At 43.2% G+C, this 13899-nt stretch overlaps 1 protein-coding gene across 1 annotated transcript in view; it reads left to right on the top strand.

Annotated features, from left to right (window-relative positions):
* Positions 1 to 13899, top strand: part of ik (IK cytokine) — a 64430-nt gene that overhangs the window by 18755 nt on the left and 31776 nt on the right. The window contains exon 8 of the mRNA XM_063053019.1: positions 12604 to 12650. Coding sequence (XP_062909089.1) covers positions 12604 to 12650 — 47 coding nt within the window. The remainder of the gene's footprint in view (positions 1 to 12603; positions 12651 to 13899) is intronic.

The following is a 13899-nucleotide window of genomic DNA, read 5'->3' as shown; positions in this document are numbered from 1 at the left end:
CGGGTCATAATGCTCCACAATAGACGTGATCTTCTCCCTTCTACAGCTACAAGAGAAATGCAGAGAGCAAAGACAACCACTCTATGTCGCTTTCATTGACCTTACGAAGGCCTTCGACCTTGTGAGCAGAGACGGCCTGTTCAAACTCCTCGCCAGAATTGGTTGTCCCCCGAGGCTCCTCAGGATAGTTCAGTCATTCCACACAGACATGAAGGGCGTCGTTCAGTTCGACGGCTCTTCTTCGGAGACCTTCAACATCCGCAGCAGTGTGAAGCAGGGCTGTGTGCTTGCCCCCACCCTGTTTGGCATCTTCTTCACAGTCATGCTGAAGCACGGCTTTGGAACATCAATTGATGGTGTCTACCTCCACACCAGATCGGACAGGAGACTGTTCAGTATGTCCCGGCTGAGGGCGAAAACCAAGCTTCGTGAAGTACTCATCGGGGACATGTTGTTTGCAGACGACGCGGCACTGGCAACACACTCTGAAGAGCAACTGCAACGCCTCATGGACAGCTTCTCAAGAGCCTGCCAGGACTTCAGCTTGACCATCAGCCTGAAGAAAACCAACGTGTTGGGCCAAGGTGTTGAGCACCCCCCTGCCATTACCATCAACAACTTCGAGCTGGAGGTAGTTCACGAGTTTACATACCTTGGCTCCACCATCACGGACAGCCTCTCCCTAGACCCGGAGATCAACAGACGGATCGGACGAGCAGCCTCAACATTTGTCAGGCTGACAGAGAGTCTGGGAGAACAGAAAGCTGACGATGCACACCAAAGTTGCAGTCTACAGGGCCTGTGTCCTCAGCACACTGCTTTACGGCAGCGAGACCTGGAGCCTCTACTCCAGACAAGAGCGTCGTCTCAACGCCTTCCACCTTCGCAGCCTGAGACGCATCCTGGACATCATGTGGACTGACTGAGTCACCAACAATGAGGTCCTGGCCCGTGCCCAGATACCCAGCCTCTTCACCCTGCTCTAACAACGCCGTCTCCGCTGGCTGGGCCACGTACACCGCATATCAGATGGGAGAATTCCGAAAGACCTGATGTATGGAGAACTGGCCTCCTGCAAGAGAGCACAAGGGTTGCCTCATCTTTGTTTCAAAGACGTTTGCAAGAGAGACATGAAGTCACTGAACATGAACGTTGAGAGCTGGGAGGACATTACAGGCGATCGCTCTCACTGGAGGCTGGAACTACGCACAGGTCTAAAAAGAGAAGAGAAGCTGAGGCTTGCTGCTGAAGAAAAGCGCACTCGTCGGAAAAACAGCACCAAGACAACACTGGAGGACAGCGCCTTCAAGTGCAGTCGCTGCAGCCGAGACTGTCACTCCCGTGTGGGACTCTACAGCCACAACAGACGCTGCTCTACCAACACAGACTGAAGCAAGACTTTCCACGTGCAGATTCATGGTCTCGCGAGACTAATGGATGCCACCATCCTGTAGTTCCAGATCCCAGCATCTGAGTAACTTGAAATACTTCTAACAGTGGGACAGGAATATGAAAACAGAACATTACAGTTCCTTCATCCCACAATATTGTGCCATCCTTTTACCTACTCCAAGATTAACATGGCCCTCAACTTTTCTTTCAAACATGTGCCTATCTAAAACTCCCTTCTTCTTTTAAAGCCCATCATTCCCATGGGGGCATAGGCTGCTGATAGTAGCTCAACAGATTCCTCTGTCCTAGTCCATTCTTTCAGGTCCCCAGGTACAATATGGCCCATCAAAGGTCCTTCCTTGTCCAGGGTTGAGGTCTTTGGAGCTCCTTTTGCTATTTCTGTAGCTCTGGGTTTTTTTACAGGATGGGGTTGCTGTTGTGATGACCAACCCTCCTCCTTTCACAGCTGGGCTTGGGACTGTCCACGGCAGAGTTAAGAGTCTCTTAAGTGTCCTTAATGTCTCTGCCTCTACCACCACTCCTGCCAGCCCGTTCCACACACCCACCACTCTGTGTAAAATAAATAAATAGCCTACTCTTAAATGCCACACGAGGAAATCTGCAGATAGTGGAAATTCAAGCAACACACACAAAAGTTGCTGGTGAATGCAGCAGGCCAGGCAGCATCTATAGGAAGAGGTGCAGTCAGCGTTTTGGGCCGAGACCCTTCATCAGGACTAACTGAAAGAAGAGATAGTAAGGGATTTGAAAGTGGGTTTTAAATACCCATGTGCTTCCCTCCAGTCCCCCTTGTACTAGCCTACATATTATTAGAAAATAAATCAGCCATGGTCAGATGGCAGAACAGATTCAATGGGCTGTCTTATGGTATATTATTCCTCCTTGTTACCGTTCATTCCTATAGGCTCCTATTTCATTCTATGCCCAAAGCACTGCCCTGCTGTAAGGAGGTTTAATTTCTCTGTCAGTTCCTTGTTCTCCAGTACGTGCCGCAGTAGTGTAGCGGTTAGCATGACACAGTTGCAGCTCAGGGCATTCCAGAGTTCAGGCACTGCTGCTGAGGTGTTTGTACATTTTCATTGTGAACTGTGTGGGTTTCCTCCGGGTGCTCTGGTTTCCTCCCACAGTCCAAAAGACCTGCTGGTAGTAGGTTAATTGGTCATTGTGAATTGTCCCATGATTAGGCTGGAGTTAAATCAAGGGTTGCTGGGAGGGCCTGTTCCACGCTGTATCTCTAAATAAATAAAATGAGTAAATAATTTCTCCTGGCCTTTTCTTTAGTTTTAAATAAATAAAGTTTAAAAATATAAATCCTTTTAACTAGTTGAGGCCCCATTATCGATCTCTGTGACACATGGATAAGAGAGGTTTAGACAGCTGTGGACCAAGCTTGGGGAAAGCAGGACTGTCTCGGGTAGCCCTTGTGGCCGGAGTTGATCTTGGTTTAAGGGGCTTGCTTCCATGCTGCCTCTGTCACTTCTTACATCTTGTCCAACACGTGGAAACTATACTCAGTGGTCACTTTAATAGGTAGCTCCTGTAAAAAAAAAAATAATAAATTAAATAATTCATTATCAAGGTATGTGCAACCTTGAGATGCAGGCAGCCACAAAACAAAGAAACTCAATAGAACCCTTTTTTTTAAAAAAAAATGTCTGTTAAGTGCCTAATGTACAGAAAAATACAAATTGTGCAAACAATAAAAGTAAGCAAATCACATTCAGAACTGAAGTTCACAAAGGTGACTCACAGCCACGAAGCCACACAGCTGATCCAGAAGCCTATTCGTTGTAGGCCACAACCTCAGTTCAGCACCGAGACTAGTAAACCTCTCGAAGCAATGAGCTGAACCGGCCCATCCCTCACCTCCATCCCCCAACCCCCTGACCTTTTCGATCTGGTCCGATGCTTAAATCTGCCAGACCTCCTGACATTCCTCAGTCTCAGACCTGGGCCCTGCTGCTCTGATATGCTCTTGGGCCCGGGCCCTGATGTCTCATTTCAGCCCATACCTGCCCCTTCCAATTCATCCCAGTGCTTAAAATGGTCAAACCTCAGGTCTTTCCTCGCTGTCTGGCCCAAGCTTGGGCCCTGCTGTCTCTGCTTGCCTTGCACTAAATTGCTTCAGTAATGGCCAAGCATTGGCTCATATTCCGCTCTCCAAGGCCCAGGCTCCCTGAAGTCGGCCTGTACATGCTACGGTGCCACCACTCTGCACCTTTGAGACTCCACACAAATGCCAAGTCGTGCAAGTGGTTCAAACTTCCCAAAAGGGAAGTTACAGGCTATTGTATACCTCATAAGTGGCGACTGAGTGTACATTTATGGTTTTCTGCTGCCTGTCTGAGAGTGCAATCTCTGCACTGCAGGACTGCTTTGATAATACGAACTGGAGAATGTTCAGGGAGGCTGCTCTGTGGCAGTCATGTTAGCATGGAGGAATATGTGGATTCTGTGACCAGCTACAGAGAGAAGTGGACTGGGGATGTTACTATCACAAAACACATCTGGCTGAAGGCAAATCAGAAACCATGGCTTGCTGCAGAGATCCGTGCTAGGCTAAGGAATTGTGATGCTGTTTTTAGATTGGGAGATGGAACAGCTCTCAGGGAAGCAAGAACTGTGCTTTTCTGCTCCATCAGGAAGGCGATATAAGAGCATTCTCAGAGAATTTGCAGCATCTTCTGAGATACCAGAGACATGAGGCATTTGTGGCAGGGAATCCACAGATTACAAACTACGTCTACCCTGCTTGTTAATGACCAGGATACTTCACTCCCTGAGAGCTTGAATGTCTTCTACGCCCGGTTTGAGGTGCAGAACAAAGTGCTGGCAAGGAAGGCACCCCTCCCCTCAAGGGAGCAGACAGTCCATCTGGCTGAAACTGAGGTGAGGAAAACCCACAGAAAGCTGTAGGGCCTGATAATATACCAGGTCAGGCTCTGAAAGACCGTGTAGCTCAGCTGACGGATATATTCAGCGTCTCTCTGGAACAAAAAGCAAACAGTGCCAAAAAACGGCAACAGTAGCCTGCCTAAATGACTATCATCCAGTGGCATTAACATTAACCATTATGAAATGCTGTGGGCAGCTGGTCATGGAGCACATTAAAACCTTTCTCCTGGCTACACTGGACCCTTTCCAGTTCAGTTATCTCTCAAATTAATTCACTGATGATCAATTCACTGACTGATGACTCACTGAGAATCTGAGAATATAGGTCCATAATTCATTGTAAGTGGCATCACAGGTAAATAGGGTCGTAAAGAAAGTTTTGGCACGTTGGCTTTCGTGAATCAATGTATTGAGTACAGGAGATGGGATGCTATGTTGAAGTTGTATAAGATGTTAACTTGGGGTACTGTATGCAGTTTTGATTACCTCTTGACCACATCTGCATGCTTTTATGCATTGAGTTGCTGCCACATGATTGGCTGTTCGATATTTGCATTAACGAGCAGGTTTACCTAATAAAGTAGACACCAACTGTAAGTGTTCAATAAAAACAGAAAATGCTGGAAACATACAATGCACAGCAACATCCATGGAAAGACGAAGAGTGAATATCTGTCTATTTTTTTTAAATTTAAAGATACAGTGCCCAATGAGCCTCAATGCCCCTGAGATTTAACCATAGCCTAATTGTGGGACAATTTACGATGACCAATTAACCTACTAATCAGTACTTCTGTGGAATGTAGGAAGAAACTGGAGTATCCAGAAGAATCCACAATTCACAGGCAGAATGTACAATTTCCTTACAAAGGGCATTGGAATTGATTTCTGAATTTTGATGCCCCAAGCTGTAATAGCGTCGTGCTAACCACTATGCTGCTGTCTACCTGAAACATACTATTTCTTATTTTAAAGATACTATTTGACCTACTGAGTGGTTCGATTTCTCTTTTTGTTTTCTTTCTGCTTGCTAGCATCTGCATGTTGATTATCATATACGGAGACACACAGAGAGGGCAGGTGCTGAAATCTGAAGCAACAAATAATCTGCTGGAGGAACACAGGTTGGAGGGAGCAACTGTTCAAACTCATTTAATTGTCATTCAGCCATGCACATAAATACAGCCAAACGAAACCAGGGCCAAGGTGCAAAACACACAGTACCAACAGTCACACACAGCACAGAGTACATATAATTACAATGGAAATGTTATGATGCTGGTCCAAGTTCAAACTCTGCATCAGAACCACTGATTTCCTCCAGTGAATTGTATGTTGCAGTGGTGAATTCCACTGCTCCAAAGCCAGGTGGCAGTGTGGGCTTTGAGATCGCAAGTGAATTTTGGGGGCAGAAGTGAAAGGGCAGACAGGTGATGTATACTGCAAAAAATGTGAGGAAAAATTTTGGTTTAAAAATAATTGAGATGCAAGAATAGTTAATATTTAAAGGATTAGAGAATCAGTCTATCATTATCTGGTAAACACAAGAAATATGAACAAGAAATGAGTCATTAAATCTGGTTACTCCATTAGGAAGGATGTCGAGTTTTTGGAGAGAGCACAGGATGTTGCCTTAATCCAACGGGAGGTTGGACAAACTTGGGTTGCTTTCTCTAGAATGGCAGAAGCTGAGGTTTATAAGGATATGAGAGTCATAAATAGAATAGGTAGGCAATATCTTTTTCCAAGGCATTGAAATGTCTAATACCAGAGGGCATGCATTTAAAATGAGAGGGTAAGTTTTTTTACACAAAGCGATGGGTGCCTGGAATGTGCTGCCTGAGGTGGGGGTAGAGGCAGGAACATGAGGGACTTTTAAGAGATGTTTAGACTGGCACATGAATGTGAGGAAAATGGAAAGATATGGACATTGAGTAGGCAGAAGAGATTAGATGGCCATTCGATGAATAATCTAATTGGTTTGGCACAACATTAGGGCCGAAGGGCCTGTTCCTGTACTGTTCTGGTCTATGTTCTGTGTAACGTACAGCATTCACAGAGGGGTAAATAGAACAGTTTAAAAGCTGTTATGTGGTATGTAGGATAAATAGATCATTGAGGGAGTCCTTCAAATGGCTTGAGATGTGTGCAGTCAAATTGTATATGGAGGGTGGAGAAAGTTGATTACAAATTCACCTAAGACCATAAGCCAAAGGAAAACAAATAGGCCATTCAGCCCATTGAGGCTGCTCTGCCATTCCATTGTGGCTGATTTATTATTGCTCCCAACCCCATTCTCCTGCCTTCTCCCCTTTGACGCCCTGACAAATCAAGAGTATATCAACCTCCACTCTAAATATACCCAATGGCTTGGCATCCACAGCCATCTTTGGCAAAAAAAATCCACAGATTTGCCACCCTCTGACTAAAGAAATTCCACCTTATCTCTGTTTTAAAGGACATCCTTCTATTCTGAGACTCTGCCCTCTGGTCTGAGACTCATCCACTCCAAGTCCACTCTCTCTCAGCTTTTCAGTATTCAGTAGATCTCAATGAGATGCTCCTCATTCTTCTGACTTCAGTGTGTACAGGTCCAGAGCCATCTAACTCACCTCATACATGAACCTTTTCATTCCTGGGATTATTCTTATAAACCAATGCCAGCACATCTTTTAGATAAGGGGCCCAAAACTGCCTACAGTGCTCTACGTGTGGTCTGACCAATGCCTCCTCTCTAAATAAAATAAATGAACAAAATATTCCAGTGCCATTATAGCACACCCACAGTGCACAATTACTTACAGCATTATGCAGGACAAATTTTTCAACTTGATGCATGTGACAATCATTTATTTATTTAGAGATACAGTGCAGAAATGGCCCTTCCAGCCCAATGAACAGTACCACCAGCAACCCACCTATTTAACCCTAGCCTAATCACAGGACAATTTACGCTGACCAATTAACTTAGCAATTACCACATCTTTGGAATATGGGTGGAAACCAGAGCACCTGGAGGAAATTCATGTAGTACGGGGAGGGACTAATTTCTTATAGTGTCAGATTTGATTTCTGAACTCCGACTCTCCAAGCTGTAATGGCATTGCACTAATAGCTGTGCTACCAATACAATTGCAGTGGATATCAGTTAATTGAGACACATCAGGACCAGTACATTTCATCCAATTAAGCAGTTTCCCAATTAGCTGAAATTTCATGGAAATAGTTAAAAGGTACAAAAAAAAGACACACTACCATTTAAATGAGTTACAGTTTATGTATTTAAGTGAAATGCAGAACAAGTTAGAACACTAACAATACCTTTACAGTATTATAAAACAGTTTTTAGGTTCCTAATAGTTATCACCAGAGGAATTCATCTGCCATGTTCTTTAGATTGACTGTAAATGAACAAAATCAGTGCAGCCATCTAGTGTATATAATGGACTGCCTTCATACAATGCTTTAGATGATTATATCCTTCAAATCTTCATTTTCCTCGTGGCATTCAAGATGACTGTCGATACCTTCAAATTCTTCATAATTTCAAACTTGTTGATGTTGTGAGGGGATCCAGGAGTGCCCTTATTAACTGTTTGGAGAGAGACATTTATCATTGATGGTGTGTTTGGAAAGAAGAGAGAGACGAAGATTAACAGTGGACTGTCACTTTAAGGCATTGGAAGTAACTTTGGATTTCTACTGAGTTTGGAGTTGGAGACAGCACCGAGCAGCTCGAAGTTGCTATGGTGGCCAAAGGCAGATTGTTGATGTTACTTTCAAGGACGTGTTGCCTGCTCGCACTCCTTGACAGACAAAGGAGGGAGGGACTCTTTAAATGACAGCTGATGCTCAGCCTGGTGAAATAAATGAGAGGTCAGATGATACAGACCTCAGGACACATGATCTGGACACTGAATGAGCATTGTTGTGCCTGCAGAAAAAGTGGGTTTTTCTGTACCCTGCAGGGGTCTGTTGAGAAAGCAGACGAAGAAGTTTTAACCCACGAGGTTGAGTTTTCTCCAGAAAGGAGTTGGCCAGAGAATAGCTGGGAGGTTCGAGATGACCTTGAATTTGAAACTGGGACAAGTGATGATAGCCCAGAAGAGGCAGTTGTTCGGATTGAATGTGGTTCAGGTTGTTGAAGTACCTGTGAGTTCACAGGATTCTGAACCTTGTGTTGAGGCTCAGTTGAAGTCTGAGGTGCCTGACTTGGTTGAAAGGGAATGCAGTCCTTTTGTGTCAGATGGACTTGGTTCAGTGAATAAGGGGTTAACCTTGGTACCAGTGGAAAGTGAGGATTCTCAGTCATTTGTATCTGACCGTGTTTTAAAAGTTGGTCATGAAGTGGAACCTGATGAGGTCAGTGTTGTTGAAAATAATGGCAAAAGTACTGGAAAAGGTTGGATTGGTTGCACGACCTTTGACCCTGCTTACAGGACAGAGGCCTGCCGAGGCAGGACGCGCTAGTTTGTTGGATTTTGTTTGGACATTTGGAAGTGAGCACCCGCAAGGTCGTGCTGTTATTCACTGTACTGTGATGGGAGCAAGGCGTAGTGAAGGTCGGAGAAAGCTGATAAAGAGATTGTTTAACCTCTTTCATATTCTCATCAGCCTGATGATGATGCAGAATTTGGTAAACAATGGAGGCATGTTGACAGCTCTTCAAGATAAGAGTGTTTCAGCAATTCAGCTAATGAGCAAAGCTGCTGTTGAGGCCTATAGCAAGACCAAAGGGTTAAATTATGATGTATCACAGACTTTTCTACCTTCCAGATTTCAGCAGGACTTAGAGGGTAGTACAGCTGATAAGGGTAAGGTGTATAAGAAAGGTTTGTCTTTGTTGAGAAAGGAATGTATGGAGGAACAGAAGCGAGATTCTGGAATGGTGGCTTTAAGGGAGATGGCTCTCACAGGAGAGGAGGTTCAGAGAGAGTCAGTGGGATGTTACCTTAAAGATGGGGTGTTGATGAGGAGGTGGAGACCAGCCACAGTGCTTGCAAGCCACGTGGTCGTTTTGAAAGGTTACAAGGCTGAAATTTTAAACATGGCTTACAGTATGCCTTTAGGTGGATATCATTGTGTGAGAAATGAGGAAATTGGGACGAGGGGGTTCCCCTCTTCTTATTTAGTGGTGGAGATTCGACTCAGAAGGCAGTGAAGGGTAATTTGTTGGAACCTGTGTTCAGTTACAGGCCAAAAGGACCTTTGACCCTACTCACAGAACTTTGGAAGGGATTTAGTAAGCTTTGTGACTTTGCCAAGGAAAGTTTACAAAATGGTCGAGTCAAAATAAGACACTTGTTTACTGGAATTGTAGCTGGGAAAATTGTTGAAGTACAAAATGGAGTCGTGAAATCTGATAATGGAATGGAAAAACATGTTTGCCCATTGAATCTAGACTCACTAAAATGTCAGAATTCCATTGTTTTGAAAAATATTACTGATATGGTCCACCAGTTGGACCCAAAGCCGAAAAAACAAGTAAAACGACTAATTGGTGTTTTGAAATGGTTCACAGGTGCAGTGAATGACATCATTATGAAATTAGCCCAGCCTATGAAATGGTATCTTCACAGAGTGAACTTTGAGAAAAGTAAAATGGTTGAACAAGGAATTAGAAACAAGAAAGAACAAAGAAAGAGAATGGATGACTGTATTGATAGAGTGGGGAAGGCTAAATACCTTATTAAGATTGACTGGTTAAAAGGTGTTCCTTTAACAGAGAGGGCTAAAGAGATACCAGCATTTGTGACACCGTCTAGACTGTATGAATACAATGTTTTACACTTTGGGATGAAGAATGCTCTAGGAACATTTCAAAGAATAATCAATTCTGTGATTGGAGGGTTAGAAAGCACAGGAGTTCATATCTGTGATTTAGTGGTCTGGAATGACACGTGGGAAGAGCATATTGCAGTTGCAGAAAAACAGTTTGACAGACTTTCCAAGGCCAGTCTTACGGTGAACCTCGCTAAAAGTGAATTTGGCCATGCCACAGTGGCATATCTGGGGTGTGTGGTGGGCCAGGGCCAACTGGCTCCTGTACAGGCCAAGGTTCACGCTATTGCTGAAGTTCCAGTTCCAGTTCCAACGGGCAAGAATGGTTGGGTATTATCATAAGTTATGTAAGAACTTTGCTGACCTTGCTCTCCCCCTAACAAAACTCCTAGGGAAAAGTGAAAGGTTTGAATGGAGTGACCTTTGCCAGGAGGCATTTGAACGTCTGGAAACCATCCTGTGCTCAAAGCACCTGACTTTTCAAAGCCATTTTCTGTAACAACAGGTGTTAGTGACGAAGCTACTGGGGCAGTACTGTTACAGAAGGGAGTGGATGACATTGAATATCCAGTAGCTTATTTCTCAAAGAACTTTAATATACACCAGAAAAGTTATTCCACTGTTGAGAAGGAATTGCTAACACTTATTCTGGCTTTACAGCATTTTGAGGCCTATGATCAGAGACCTCAAAACCTTTTTGTTGCTCAGAGACCACTTGTGGTTTACATGGGTTATAATCCATTGATGTTTCTAAGATGAAGGATAAGAATAGAAGGTTGTTAAATTGGAGTACAATATTGCAGGAAGGTGACTTAAAAATCAAACATGTAAAAGGTACTGACAATGTTATAGCTGATTAATTATCCAGATGTTAAGTTGAAAACTGTAACCATTTTTGCTTTGTCATCTGATGTTTTTTCCCTGTATTGTTTAAAACCCTGTGATGGACATTTTAAAAAAATCGTCTTCAACAATTTTTTTTTCCCTGAGGAAGGGGAGTGTACGGGGATCCAGGAGTGCCCTTATTAACTGTTTGGAGAGAGACATTTATCATTGATGGGTTGTTTGGAAAGGAGAGAGAGACGAAGATTAACAGTGGACTGTCACTTTAAGGCATTGGAAGTAACTTTGGATTTCTACTAGTTTGGAGTTGGAGACAGCACCGAGCAGCTCGAAGTTGCTATGGTGACCAAAGGCAGATTATTGATGTTACTTTCAAGGACGTGTTGCCTGCTTGTGCACTCCTTTACAGACAAAGGAGGGAGGGACTCTTTAAATGACAGATGATGCTCAGCCTGGTGAAATAAATGGGAGGTCAGATGATACAGACCTCAGGGCACATGATCTGGACACTGAATGAGCATTGTTGTGCCCGCAGAGAAAGTGGGTTTTGGAGGATCGATCAGGCGGATCGATCCAAATTGCTATTCCATCGGTAAAGAAGGGGTTGACTGGTGGGGAGTTGTCTGTGTGTCCACCCTCGCCTGGGTGATAGCTCCACCACAGAAGACCAGTCCCCTTGGTTAAAGTCACAGTCAGTGACTTGTAAAGGATTTCGGAGGACGACGAGAAGATCGACGGCAACAACTCACCTGAAGACTCAACTCACTCACTCTCTCTCTCTATCACTACTCAACTAAATACCACGAACTGAACTGAACTGAACTTTACTCAACATCGTAAGACTGTATCTTTTTACCCCAAGACTTAAAAGAAGCTTGGTTTTCATACATATATATTCCACACTTACTTTTATATATAATCATTGCTAACCGGTTTGATTTATCTACATTTATATTACTGTATTGCGTAGTTACTAATAAATATTAGTAGTTTATAGCAATACAAGACTCCAAAGTGGTTTCTATTTCTGCTGGTTTCTTAACCCCCGTCACGGGGTACATGACGATGTAGTAAAGTTGTTTCATTTACACTCCCGGCCATTTTTGCCATTTCCAAACTTGGATGCTTGAAACCACAATGAGCAAAACAGTAGAGTTGTCTTGCTGCTTATTCTCACCAACTATCAGTGACAAAAGTTACTGCTTTTTGAACTCAAACATGCAACTGATGCTATTTAAAAATGCTCTAAGCATGGTGTAATGTCTATCGGCCTCAAGACATGCACAATCCTAGTTAGAAACTGTTCAGCAACAGTCTCCTGCCCGAATTAAGTGCTATAGTGTCCCAAATAAGTCAAGGAATCCCGGCTGTTTTCTTGGTTTAGCTTATATTCTTTTAAGAGTTTCCCCAAATAAATGCCTGCCCAATTAACCGAAATCCATTGTAGTAAGAAATCCAACTGAGAGCTTTAATTTTTTTAAACTGTACCTCTTCCGAGAGATGCTGCCTGGCCTGCTGCGTTCACCAGCAACTTTGATGTGTGTTGTGAGAGCCTTAATGTCGACTTTCATTAGGTGCTTGATTTGAGTAGGAGTCAACTTTAATTTGCAGGTGATTGTTGGCGTGGTGTGCTTCACTCTGAATGTTAATTATTTTAAATTTTTTCTTCAGGAAAGACGAAGATCCAGAAAATAAAATTGAATTCAAGACCCGCTTGGGTAAGCAACTACAGTTTTGAACTTAATCACAGAATTATTGCTGATTGAAAATAGAAGTCACTTCCTCAGTATCGTATGTTTTGGCATTCGTTGTTTTGTGCAGCAGTACCATGCAATATGTAAAATAAAGTATATTTTATGTAAGAAATATAATAAGAACAATTATAAGTAATAATTTATCAAGCGTCACGGCAGTGCAGTGATTGGCATGAAGCTATTACAGCTCGGAGTGCCAGAATTCAGGGTTCAAAGTAAATTTATTATCAAAGTACATATATGTCACCTTATACAATGCTGAGATTAATTTTGTTGTGGGCATAATCAATAAATCCAATAACAATGATAGAGTCAATGCAAAACCACACCAACAGAGCAGACAACCAATGTGCAAAAGACAACAAGCTGTGAAAATATAAAAAGAAAAAAAAGTAGTAATAATAATATATGTAAGTAAGCAATAAATATCAAGAACATGAGGTGAGGAGCCCTTGAAATTGAGTCCATAGTTTATGGGAACAGTTCAGTGATGGGGCAAGTGAAGTTATCCCTTCTGGTTCAAGAGCCTGATGTTTGAGGGGTAATAACTGCTCCTGAATTTGGTGGTGTGAGTCCTGAGGCTCCTGTACCTCCTGCAGCAGCAAAGAAGACAGCATGTCCTGGGTGGTGGGGGTCAGTGATATTGGATGCTGCTTTCCTGCAACAGTGCTCCGTGTAGATGTGCTTCGTGGTGGAGAGGGCTTTACCCGTGGTGGACTGGCTCGTATCCATGACATTCTGTAGGACTTTCTGTTCAAGGGCATTAATGTTTCCATTCCTAGCTGTGATGCAGCCAGTCAGTATACTCTGCATCACACATCTATAGAAGTTTGTCAAAGTTTTAGATGTCATGCTGAACATTTGCACACTTCTAAGAAGGTAGGGGTGTTGCCATGCTTTCTTTGTAATTGCACTTGCGTGATAGGTCCAGGACAGGTCCTCTGAAATGAGAACACTGAGGAATTTAAAGCTGCTGACCCATGACTGCTGCTAATGGGCTTTTTTGGAAAACTGCCTGAGGAATTTTGTACACAATTCTCAACAAGCCTGTCTGTTGAGCAACAAATCAGACATGGATAAACAATATTACTAATTTAAAAACTCATAATTGTTGCATATTCCAAGTACATTAACACATGCTGTTACCTGATCATTTTGCTTCATTAGAAATTATTGACAGCCTTACATTTTCATAGGTCCTTATCAAAGTTCA

The sequence above is a fragment of the Mobula hypostoma genome, chromosome 7 (assembly GCF_963921235.1).
Source record: "Mobula hypostoma chromosome 7, sMobHyp1.1, whole genome shotgun sequence".
In the NCBI taxonomy this organism is placed as follows: Eukaryota; Metazoa; Chordata; class Chondrichthyes; order Myliobatiformes; family Myliobatidae; genus Mobula; species Mobula hypostoma.
The sequence above is the reverse complement of the archived record's forward strand: the minus strand, read 5'-3'. Positions and strand labels throughout refer to the sequence as shown.